This window comes from Lynx rufus, unplaced genomic scaffold (assembly GCF_022079265.1).
Source record: "Lynx rufus isolate CCGP_SWC_20201006 ecotype Redwood Valley unplaced genomic scaffold, mLynRuf1.p SCAF_11, whole genome shotgun sequence".
NCBI lineage: Eukaryota > Metazoa > Chordata > Mammalia > Carnivora > Felidae > Lynx > Lynx rufus.
In genome coordinates, this window is record NW_025814825.1 from 54,393,770 (window position 1) to 54,406,149 (window position 12,380).

The 12,380-nt window shown below is 37.6% G+C and overlaps 1 protein-coding gene across 1 annotated transcript in view; it reads left to right on the forward strand.

Annotated features, from left to right (window-relative positions):
• Positions 1-4,829: 4,829 nt before the first annotated feature.
• The window catches only part of CCDC172 (coiled-coil domain containing 172), a 59,137-nt gene continuing 51,586 nt past the window's right edge, over positions 4,830-12,380 (forward strand). Inside the window, exons 1-3 of the mRNA XM_047072786.1 lie at positions 4,830-4,922; positions 5,331-5,469; positions 5,650-5,735. Of these exons, the coding sequence (XP_046928742.1) occupies positions 4,830-4,922; positions 5,331-5,469; positions 5,650-5,735 (318 nt within the window). The remainder of the gene's footprint in view (positions 4,923-5,330; positions 5,470-5,649; positions 5,736-12,380) is intronic.

Here is a 12,380-nt window from a genome sequence, read left to right on the forward strand (position 1 = left end):
TCTTATTGTGGAATTGCAAGACCAAAAATAAAATTGGCACCTTTAAGTATTTATATTTATATTTACATATATGACTTTACCATATGTATGGGTGCATTTATATATGTATGTGTATGTGTGTATGCATGTGTGTTTTCTCAATATGCACCTATATTTATCTACCTGTCTTTTTCTCTTTATCTATCTATCTAATCTCCTTAATGAAGAAGGGCTCCTACAGTAGGTGAATTGCCCCAGGCCAGCTCTGAACCCTAGCTGTATACCCTTTCTTCAAACTCTTACTAGAAAGTTCAATATAGAAAAAAGATAAAAGAGGAATTGTTTTAACTAAAGTAGTTGAGAGCCACTGGTGAACAAAAAAGATCTTTCATTGGAGCAGAAGGAATTAGGAAGGAGTTCTAGACTAGTTCTGACATTAATTGCCTGTGCAATGTGGGGGAAATCCATCAACTTCCATGGGCTCAGTGCTAACACCTATAAAATAAAAGGATTGTGCAAGATGTTTTCTAAAGCCTAAAATAAACACTAAACACTAAAATGCTTTAAACACGAAAAATGCTTTGATTGTAATAGAAATAAATCAGTCACTTAGATTTTTTTGTAACTATTTTTTTGCAGCTTGAGTTTTAATGTCTGTTTTATACATTGAATTGTATCCCCCAAAAGATACTTTGAAGTCCTAAACCCTCAGTAGCTCAGAATGTGACCTTATTTGGAAATAAGGTTATTACAGATGTGGTTATTTAAGATTAGGTCATACTGGCGTATGGTAAGCCTTTTATCCAAAATGAGCAGTATCCTTTCAAGAAGAGGAAAGAGACAAAGAGGCAGAGACAGATTAAGAGAACTCCAAGGGACGATGGAGGTAGAGATTGGAGTGTTGCATCTATGAATCAAGGAATGCCAAAAATTCCTAGTAAGGATCAGCACCTAGGAAGAGGCAAAGACCAGATTCTCCCTTAGGGGGCCCAGAAGGAGCCAACCCTGCCGACATCTTGATTTCAGACTTCTGGCTTCCATTGTGTGAGAGAATATATTTCTGTTGTTCTGAAGCACCGAGATGTGATACTTTTGTTTTAGCAGTTCTAGAAAACTAATATAAATATTAGGAAGTGAATACAATACTTTGTATACAATTTTCATTTTTAGTTTTTCATGTTAGATATATTGCTGGTTAAATAAACATTTACAAAGCATGATCCATTCTCAATTATTTTTCTTTAAATCACTTTTGATTTTAATTTGTTATACATGGATTGCATTACTAATCTAAAGTCCATAAATCCAAAAAGCCTTTGAAAAGATATTAATTTGTTGGTGATGAGCTTTTTTTTTTTTTCTTTAAACGTATCTGCTTTGAAATGAAACACAGCTGCTGAAATAGTCTTATTTTCTCCAGCCTCTAGTTTTTGGAGGCGGCAAATGAAGTGGTTAAGGATCTGCCTTAAGATATCATCAGGGTTTAAATCCTGATTCTGCTACTGTATGTGATTTGAACAGGTTAGTTCTCTCTGCCTCAGTTCTCCAACTGTAATGTGGAACAAATAAACGCATTGATCTTATAAGGTTATTGGGTTGATAAGGAAAATTAAGACGTGTCAAGGTCTCAGATGGTGGTTGGCACGTACAAAGTTATTAATACATTTTTAGCTGTTGTTCTCTTCCTTTCTAGTACTTCTAACTCACTGCCACAGATTGATTACCTAGAGCACCTCAGACAGGCCCACTCATCTGCTAGAAAACATTACATGATTTCCCATTATATAGTTTATGAAAATGTTAAACACCATCTCAATGTTGACTTCATCTAACTTTCTGCTTTTTTTCTCCCTTACTCGCTATCTGTTGAAGTTGCACCCTCACTGAAATGTAGCTCAGAGTCTACCCCCAAGTGATAAGTCTCCCAGGTCACCCACATCAGACTTATTCTTTCTCCCTCTGCCAGATTCCTGTAACACGGGGGTGAAGGTCTCATACACAGCCTGCTTAGGAGTTATTTGTGCATGCTATATCTCATTTGATAGCTGATGACCTCTAGAAGGGCAGGGCTTGTACCTTTCAGTTTTGTATCCCCATGGTACCTGGCAGAGACTTTTTTATACTTAGTAGATACTCAATAAATGGTTGTTAAACTTGGTTGAACCTACGTTTTGTTTTTCTTTTTGGCAGATGCCCTAAGAAAAACATAAAATAAATGAATTACTTTTCTTCTTTTCATTGCAATATATATGCCCTGGGCTAGTGGGTATTTGCAAGCCTGGTTTAGAACCTAGGGAAGTCATCAATCTAAGAAAGGAGAGGAAATGCATTTTAAATCACAAGAGCAATCTAGCCTTATGTAAGGCCTTCTAGCAAAGCAATTATCAATGGCTCAATAACCCAGGTGCTAGAGTTTTTATGAACACAAGTCTGAGGTTGAGAGACAATGAGTGATCTTAACTTTTATATTTCATAGGTATGCAATTCAATGAAACATGTACAGATGGAAAGTTTAGATCTGAGAATCATATGTGGGTATCATAATGCAAATAATTGGCTTTCTTTCTAAAGAACATCTGTTGAAACATCTGAGAGCAGTTGTTTATACTGATGCCAAAATGCTGAAAAATATAATAATTCTCCAATGAGGTTAGAAATATCCGGGGGAAGAAAAATAGTTTTTATGTAGTTCTGTTTTTATTAAATCCTGTTGTTGTTTCTCTAATATGGCACATAGGAGATGCTCAATAATATTTGTTGAGTGAATGTTGATTGAATAGCAGACTCATTAAACAGTTGTCGAATAAATCACCTTTTTTATACATATAAGATAACATTTTCAGAAAACGGTATGCCCTAGTTTTACCATGCCATATACCATTTTTATTTGGCATCAATTTAAGTAATGCTACCCTTGCTCTGAATATTATAGAATGTAATTAGCATGTATATCTATAAGAATATATTACTGAATACAATATATGAATAAAGCTAGTATATGACAAATGAATAAAGCTAGTACACGATAACAATATTTTAGTATCGTAACATGGTACTTTTACTCATTATTAAAAAACACTTAGAATTTGATTGTGGGCTTGTATAGTCACGTTTGTTGGAACAACTAAAAGAAAGGAACCATGCCTAGAGGTACCTATAGTTTGGTACCTCTAAGAATTGAACTTGGGATTTAAGAGCACCAAAATACTCTGTTACATACTGCAGAAGACGAAGAAGACATTTCTTCCCCCTTACCCCATTCCAGAATTTCCAACAGTTCTCTCTTGGATACGCCTGCGTGAGTGAGGCGACCAGGCTCCCCAAAGGCTGCCCAAATTCCACTCTGCCAAGTTTCAGTACAGAAAGAACATGTTAAATAATAAATGTGAGTTTGAGTATAACTAATAAAATTGGGATGTTAAAGAGCAGCATGCTTTTGAAAAGCAGCCTCCTTGTGAGGCTGCTCCCTGTGCAAGTCCACGGGAAATAATTCTGAAGGGAGTGATATTAATTAGTGATATAATTTATCTTCTGGAAGCCCTTTCCTTTGACAGTGCTGTGGCACAGTTCATAAGCCTCCAAACGAGCGCTCAAAGAAAATGGTTCAAACCACAATTTCAGTTTTGTTTTCCATCCTTGAACAGATAAAAGGGTCAAATTTATTTCAGTACATCTAAATTTTACACATGCATCACATGATGGGGATAATGAAGATAGAAAAATGTACTTATGAAGAGTTTTCAACGAAATGGTAAACTGCTTATGATGTAATCAAAGGAAAACAGAGTCGAAGCCAAAATTAAATTCATGGTCTTTGATCTCAGATTTCTTGGTTTCAGCTCTAGGTCTGCCATATACTAGCTTTGCCACCTTGGCAAGATACTTAACTCTTCCGTGTCTCAGTTTTCTATACCAATACTGTGAAGGTAATAGTAAAAATTGTTGTGTTCAGAGTAGTACCCAGCAAACATTCAATAAATAGCATTAGTTGTAATTATTACTTATTCATAATATTTTCAAGCTTGGGAAAGAACAATTCAAGGTGAGGAGGATTACTCGGAAGACAGTAGCCAAAATGTTCTTAATATTTGCTTCCGAACGGTATGTTTATGGGCAATTCTTTTCTATATCATTCACTTTTCTGTATATATTCTTTTATAATAAAGTTTAAAAATTAACTTATAATCATACATGGCGTGATGGAAATTGAGGTGGAAATTTGGAATAGGTTAAAACTTATAACCAAATACGCTACAGCGTTAATGAAGTATGAATTAAGTCTCTTATACAGATGATGTGACAGATGATGTTGCCGTCTTTCAATTCTAATACAATCTAACTAAAAATTACTTTTTTAAGTTTAGCCAATGTCAATGCTACATTCAGAAATCAAGACAAATGTTTATTATAGTATTACAATTTTGACCTACTAAAACTAAAAAAATACTTTATGTTTTAATTTAAAAATCCCATGCAAAAGTCCCAAAGGTGCCTTTCATGTTTAAGCTTTAATTAGCAACCACTTTGGTCTCTGACACATATTGTGCAGATATCGAAGTGTTAACATTACTGAAGCTTGATTACAAAAGGCAATGATTAATTTTAAAGCAGACTAAAAAGATATGCCCTGATTACAAAGGAATGATTAAGGCGGAATGTCAGACATTGCACATTTATAGCAGTCTTTGCCACAGTCAAAGGATAAGCTGTTGCGGTTTATATTTAGAATCATGAGTACTTAGTTCTTTATGATACGGGGTGTTTGTGACTTGGAGATAGATCCCCCAAAGCCCAAGCGAGGTCTTAAGACCTTTGGGGCCACATGGGCAAAGCAAAACATTTGAAGGCAGATGGACCCAACGAGACGCCGTAGTTTACGTCCACAGCTGGCGAGGCCAAGGCTAGGTGCTGGCGGCCGCCTGCAGGAAGGTCTCCAGGCCATGGTATTGTGAGCAAGTACACGTTTTGCTGATGGAGGGAGCATTATGTGGCCCTTCTCCATAAAAGAGAGGAGGGGACGGAGAGGAAAAGGCCGGCCACAAAGGGCTGCTGCCCCGGCAGGCTCCAAAGCCTCGGCTCTCGGAGCCTCCATTTTTATCTGCCACCAGCACAGAAAAGAAACCCCGAGAAGGGCCGCGGCCTTGAAGGAAAGGGAGCTGCGTTCAGCCAGGGAAGGAGAGCAGAGTTGCTGTCCCGGGGAAGAGCGTGGGGGAAAAACGGTTGTGAGTCCTTAGTGAACAGGGGAAACAAAGGCCTGGAGCCGGGCTCGCGTCCCGCTTCGGGAGACCCGGGCTGAGGCCGATGCAGGAAGAATAGCCCTGAACAATCCTTGTCCCTGTTGTGCTTTCCAGGACCCGCGGCTACCAAATACTGAAGGGCCCAGGAAGGATCCGTGGCTGCCCGGGCCTGAGATGAGTTTAGAGTCCTTGTTTCAGCACATCATCTTCTCGGAGCATGAGGCGGAGGAGAGTCGCCGCTTGATCCGAGAAGGTGGGTGTTTCTGTCTCCTGCTGGGGTCTCTGGCTCCTCGAGGTGGGGGCTTGGAGCTCAAGGCAGCCCCGCAGGCGAAGTCAGAGCGGGGGGGGGGGGGGGGGGCGTCTGCTGTCTACATCAAGAGACATGGGGGCTTGAGAAAGGTGGAGGTGTTTAAGGATTTAATTTGTGTTACAGTAAGGTCGGAAATTAACAGATGTCGTGAAGACATTAAGAAAGCAACTGAGATGCTGAATGAAGAGAAAATCAAGTTGGAATCCAAGGTAGATTGACCGGTGGAGCATGCTCATTGTCACTTGGGATACAAAAAATCTGTTTTAACTTGGGTTCTTGAGGATATTTTACCCTGTAACTAGTTGTCCTTCCAGTAGGAGGCACATTACTAGGCTGGTTAGTGGAGTTGCATGTTGCCGGGTAGTATTTCAAGCACTGAGTCCCGTGAGGCTCATTCTGATATGAACTTGCCCTAAAGAAACCAATTTAAAAGTAATGAAGAATTGATTGTCCTTGTTGTAGGATGGTTAACTTCTAAAAGAGCCCGATGTCACTGGGAAAAAAAAAAAAAAAAGTTTTTCAATAGGTAGTTGGTGCAGTGTATAAATTTTGAATAGTAAATAATTTAGGAAATGGGCTGTGTTGATATAACAATTGAATGTAGCTTTCAAACCAACCTCTGCCATTTGTTGTTCAGTTCCCTATGACATGTTGGACATTTCTTTCATCCAAAAGTGTAATTTTTTCACTAGCATCTCTCTGTTTTCTGCGTCATTTGAAAAGTTATGTTATTTTAAATAGAAGCAAGGAAATCTGACGGCTTCTTGAAGGAGGATTTTGAAGGGTGGGTAGGATTTTGGAAAGGCAGAAATAAGTAATAAGAGAAAAGCATTTGGGGCAGAGAGAGGATATGAACAAAAGGGAATCATGCCCAAGGCATATTGGGAGAGAAATCTAGTCAAAGCAGAGAGCTGATATCTGGGAATAGGAGGAAACCATTCCAGGCTTTTGAGCAGGGAGTGGTGTGATAAAAGTGGTTTTAGGAAGATTTCTCTGAGCTCTGGGAGGAAGGGAGCTACGAACATCATCCAAGTATGCCCTAATGAAGGCCTTGCTATGGGGGACGTGGGGGAGACATTCATTCAAAAATATTTGTTCAACACCTAGAGATAAACTAAACAAGCTGTGTGCAATGGCAAATCTGTTTGAGGAAGTCAGTTTGCTTAAAATATGTCTATTTTAACCAGTGCGAGGGATTTCCAGTTATCTTTCTCAACAAAGTAATCCTAGATCCCTTATTTACCTGGTGACCTGCGAAGCCTGCCCTTGGACAGCTTAGAAAATTTCTTTATTATAGCATTCATTGTACCACGTTACAATTAAACAACAGTACATACTTGTATTTGTGTTTGTATCCCTCACTGTTTGGGGAACGACACATCTGGCATTTTTTTCTTACCCGTCTTTTGTTCCCACAACTTGTATCCAGTGCCCAGCACATAGTTTGTTTTGGCGTTTGAATGAATTGATGAGAACTAATAGTAGGATAATAGAGTGCTGTCTTTCAAAGTAGAATTTCGAACTGTTACTCAGTGAGACCCTAGGTCCTGCTTTGCTTGTGAGTAGCGGACGAAGTAGCTACTAACAACAATATTGTAAACTGATGCAGCGGGTAGAGCATTAAGAATGCCGTGATGTAGCTTTCTTTTTCTTTAAAAAGAATTAAGATACTTTCAAGATTGGTAACTGGAAGCTAATAAAAGTAATAGGCAAAACATGCAATTAGGTAATGCTTAGCTAACACTTACTGAGCACTTACTGTGTGCTGGGCAGTGTTCTAAATGCTTTACGTACATTAACTCCTTTACCCCTCCCAGGAATCCTGTGATGAGGCACCGTAACAAATCCCCCTCTATGGGTGAGGAAACACAGAGGTTAAATGACTTGTTCATGATATAGAATTAAAAGCAATTAAGCTACCACAATGAAAGTAACAATTGAGTAATGATAGCATATTTTGTTAAAACAGATTTCTTGGGGCGCCTGGGTGGCTCAGTCGGTTAAGTGTGCGACTTTGGCTCAGGTCATGATCTCATGGTTGGTGAGTTTGAGCCCCTCGTCAGGCTGTCTACTGACAGCTCAGAGCCTGGAGCCTGCTTTGGATTCTGTGTCTCCCACTTGTGCGTGCACTCTCTCTCTGTCTCTCTGTCAAAAATAAATAAACATTAAAAAAATTTTTGAAATATAAAAAAGAAAGAAACAGATTTCTTGAGCTCATCTTAAGTTTTATTCTTCATGAAATCCACATATAATAATGTATCTGAAGCTTTTGCATTTAGTTTAGGACAAATTTTTAAAAGGTCACTTATGTAAGTTTTTATACAAAATGTATTTTTCCTGGATTGGTGAAGATATTGACCTGACAGATAACAAATGTTAAAAAAAAAAATTGCTCTTTGTATATCTTCTTTGAAAAAAAAAAATAGGTTTGCTCTTTGTACTATTTTCTTTTTTAGCAGCCTATTTTGTTGAAATGGAAATGTAATTTGTGGCTAAATACACATTCTTAAAAAATGTGTATTTGGCTCAAATATTTATACTTGAGAAAAGACAGAGCAAATCCTTAACATTGTTTAGAAACATCTGCTGAAATTACTAATTAATATAGGCTCTTAAATGTGCATTGTTTTTTAATCCGCTCATATACGTGGGTAATAGTACAATTGTATCTTACTAATAAAATTAACATAGAGGTTCACAGTTCATACAATACTAATTTGTAATTGAAATAATTTGATTTATAATATAGTCAAAGTGGTGTGTGTGTGTGTGTGTGTGTGTGTATGTGTATGGATAAAGATTTTAAAAGTGGAACCACAATTATAATGTAAATGACTAATGGGAACAACTGAAGAAGTAATCATAAATTGATTTCTTGTATCTTTTATTCTCAGAGTTAATTATATGTCTGCCAATAACAATGAAAATATATTTACTTGAATATTTGACTTGGCATTTATTGACCAATTTATCAAGTGGAAGCAGCATAGGGAGAAACTAGAACATAATTTGAATAGGCCAGTGCTTGAGCTATTTGTACAGTGATACATTCAGAAAATATTTGGGGCATTTATTTTGGAAGTGGCTTGTGGTCAAAAAATGTATTTAGGAAGTACAGTACTCATTTTTTTTTTTTTTCTGTCCTGTAAAACCCAGGTAGCATGTAATTAGAACTTGAATGATAGCATTTGCCTTTCAGGGCTCGATGAGTCCTTTAAAATATATGGTTGCAAAAGTCTCAAGATTATATAGTATGAGTACTTTGTGAATTGGAGGGCTGCAGTATGGCTGGTTAGGTTTGGTAATATGAAAACAGAAAGACAAGAACATGCCCTGGATTTGCATTAATGCTTACCAATATACCTAAAGCTTCTGATAAGTCAAGGAAAGGTTTTATAGTATTGAGGACAGAGCAAATCAAAGACTGAGCAAATCAAAATAAAGGACTCACAGAACATTTGTAGTTCCTTCTAAGCATTTGAAAGGTATCTTTGTTTGTTTGTTTGTTTTAAAAATGGTATATAGTTAAAATTTGGGCATTTAATCTTTATACACGTACTACATAAAACCTAACATAATGCCATACTGCCTCAAGAGAAAATCACTGGAGGAAAGTCTGAGGCTATTTTGCTTAATTTTTCTTCTCCCAATTTTAACTTACTATATAAACATTATAACAATAATAAGATAATATTTAATGACTTTTTAAAAGACAATTATATTTAAATAAACAAGTCACTTAAGGGGGCTTCTTTTACTTTTCTTCAAAATGTACATATTCTTTTTTTTTAAGTTGATAAAAGCCCTTCCCTCCAGGGACCCACCCAAAACAGTAGGTAAAAGTCATGTCTGTTAGTACTCTATTACCTAATTATGAAACAAACAAAATCACAAATTGTTCTTTATGATATTGAAAGGGAGTTTTGTTACTAAGATTTTTTCATTTTGTAAAAGTTGAACAATGAAAAATTCATATCCTTCTTAATTTTATTGTTGATTAAAATTTACTTAAAAACATAAACAAAAGAAGGGCATTATTTCTTCCCTCTAATCAACAGTGTTTAAAAAGCAGTACATGAGAATTGTTTAATCTCAATTTTAGCAAGTAACATGGAAATTCTGCTTATCACAATTTAATATATTCCTATAGTTTCATTAATTGTGACCAAGACACTTTTGGGGGTAGTTACACTTAGTTGCTTACAGTCTCTCTGACTTCTTTACATGAAAGTCCTTTAAGCAAAATCCCTCCTGTCCTGAACATGCACAGCTGATTTTCTAAAATTATAGTATAGGGGTGCCTGGGTGGCTTGGTCGGTTGGGCGTCCGACTTCGGCTCAGGTCATGATCTCACGGTCTGTGAGTTCAAGCCCTGCGTCGGGCTCTGTGCTGACAGCTCGGAGCCTGGAGCCTGCTTCCGATTCTGTGTTTCCCTCTCTCTCTGCTCCTCCCCCGTTCATGCTCTGTCTCTCTCTGTCTCAAAAATAAATAAATGTTAAAAAAAAATTAAAAAAAAATAAAATTGTAGTATAAAACTTTAGGTACATTATGTCTTTTGCATTCACCTTGGTCGTGTGTATAATTCCATAGCCAGTCAATATATTTTTGAGTCTGGAATCTATTCTACAGAGTATTTTTCTTTCACACTGAAGATTCCTCTTAGAGGTTTGGCAGATGTTTTCTTCACTCCCCCATGCTACTGCCAGAATATTTCTCCACCCTCTTATGGTGGCTCATACTGTGTTCTACCATATTTTCCCCTCTTTCTTTTCTGTTACCCTACTCAGTCGTTCTTTAGAATTTGGTACCTGGTCCCAGGCTTCCACTCTGTCTCCACTCTCCCCGTCATTATGAATGTCATTGTCCATATGGACTATTCAGCTACCACCCTGGCCTGTTAGTTCTTTGGTTGCCACATTTTCAGTGACCTTTTTCCTCACTCCACCTCAGCCACCTATTTCCATAATCATACTCTGGACTTTGCCATCACCTTAAAACCACTTCACTTTCAAAATCAATAAAATATTTCATTTTTTTCCATTATATTTTTCAATTTCATCTGAACCTTGAATCCATTTCTGTCTTTCTCCACTAGTACTTGTCTGTTCATTCATTTCCCTCTTTATTCTTAGATTTCATGGTTGGTCACTCCACTCTTCTTCCTGACTCCTCTCTCTCCTCTTCTTTCATACCCCGCCCCCTTGCAAGACTCCCGACTCTAAGTGAACCAGTTAGCTGCTACTGTGTCAGCACTTGCACAATTCCAGGGGAGATTGGATCCAGTATTAATGAATGTTAGCCTCAGCTTCAACTGAGACCTCCACGCTGCCTGGAAATACTACTACATGTCTTTCTCACCCTCTGTAGTGGCTACTTAAACCTTCACTATTTTTATACATTTTATTGTCTCTTCTGAACTGTTTAACACTTAGGCGATAGGTAACTTTGCCTTTTGTTTCAGAGAAAATAGAAACCATCCAACAGGAGATTTTTTTATTTTCCCACCTACAGTTCTCCAAACCTGCCTATGTGAAGACCCGTTTTCTCTCCTTTTCTTCCTGTTATGAAGGAGTGCCCTTCCTTCTGACAAAGGATAAATTCTTCTATCTTCAGATCCTATCATCTCCTGTTTCATCATTATCCTTACCATCATCATTGTTATGCATATTCTTGGGAAGGGCTCTACAGAGAGAGATTAAAGATAAAGACTAGAGAGGGGCCCCTGGGTGGCTCAGTCAGTTAAACACCCTACTCTTGATTTTGGCTCAGATCACGATCTCATGGTTCGTGGGTTTGAGCTGGTATAGCCTGCTTGGGATTCTCTCCCTGTCTCTCTGCCCTTCTCCAACTCAAGTTTTTTTTTTTTTTTTTTTTTTCTCTCTCTCTTTCTTTCTCTTTCTCAAAAATAAATAAACTTAAAAAAAAAAAAAGACTAGAGAGTAAAGATAATCAATAGTTAAAAGTCTCTGAGGAAGTCAAAGGAGCATGGGACCCAGAGCATAAGGTAAGAATTAGCCTTAGACAAAAGGAGGGATACCTCCTCTGTTGTACAAACTAAAAATAAGACGTAATATTGAGCAAACTGTTACTGTATATCACACCTTATGGTAAGCATTTTACAAACACTATCTCAATTAATTCTCACAAGAACTCGGCGAGGTTGGTAGAATTATTCCACCCTGATTCATTTGAGACAGTTGAGACTCAGAAATGAAGTAACTAACACGAGGTCACGTAAGAGGTAATAGATAAAAGATTTGAATCTGTGTGGGGTTAACTAGAGAGGTCTTGCTGTTAACCACTGTAGTATAGTATAAAGAAAGGAATAAGGACAGGATGAGGATGTAGAAAAGTTTGGAGACATAAAGCAAACCAAAGGCATGATTCATTAAAAGCCTCCTTGCTTTGGTATTTCAGCAATTTTGATGAATATGTGTCCTATGTGTCTAATGAAATTATTAATAAGAATGTTTCATTTCTTTGTTCCTCTGCTTTTCCAGTTGGGTGGCCTTATGCAAGCAAGGTAATACTGTGAGTTTACAAAGGTTTCCCTGTAATCATATGGGCTACTCATTAGCGGAGATCCATTTCAGTCAGGCAGCAGGGTAGGATGAGTAATATACAGCCTTTGCCCTTGAGAGTTTAGAGTCAAGTCAGAGGTACTACTCCTTCCTTAGAGGGCTCCATCAGTTTAGGGTGCTCTTGGTGGCAAAAAACAGAATCCAACTCAAAAGAGCTTAAACAATTTTGAGAAACTACTTTCTTACGTATTTGAAAACCAAACATTGGATTCAGAAGTTATGTCGGTTGGAATCGCATCAGCTTCCCTATAGCAAAGATCTAACCATGGTGGC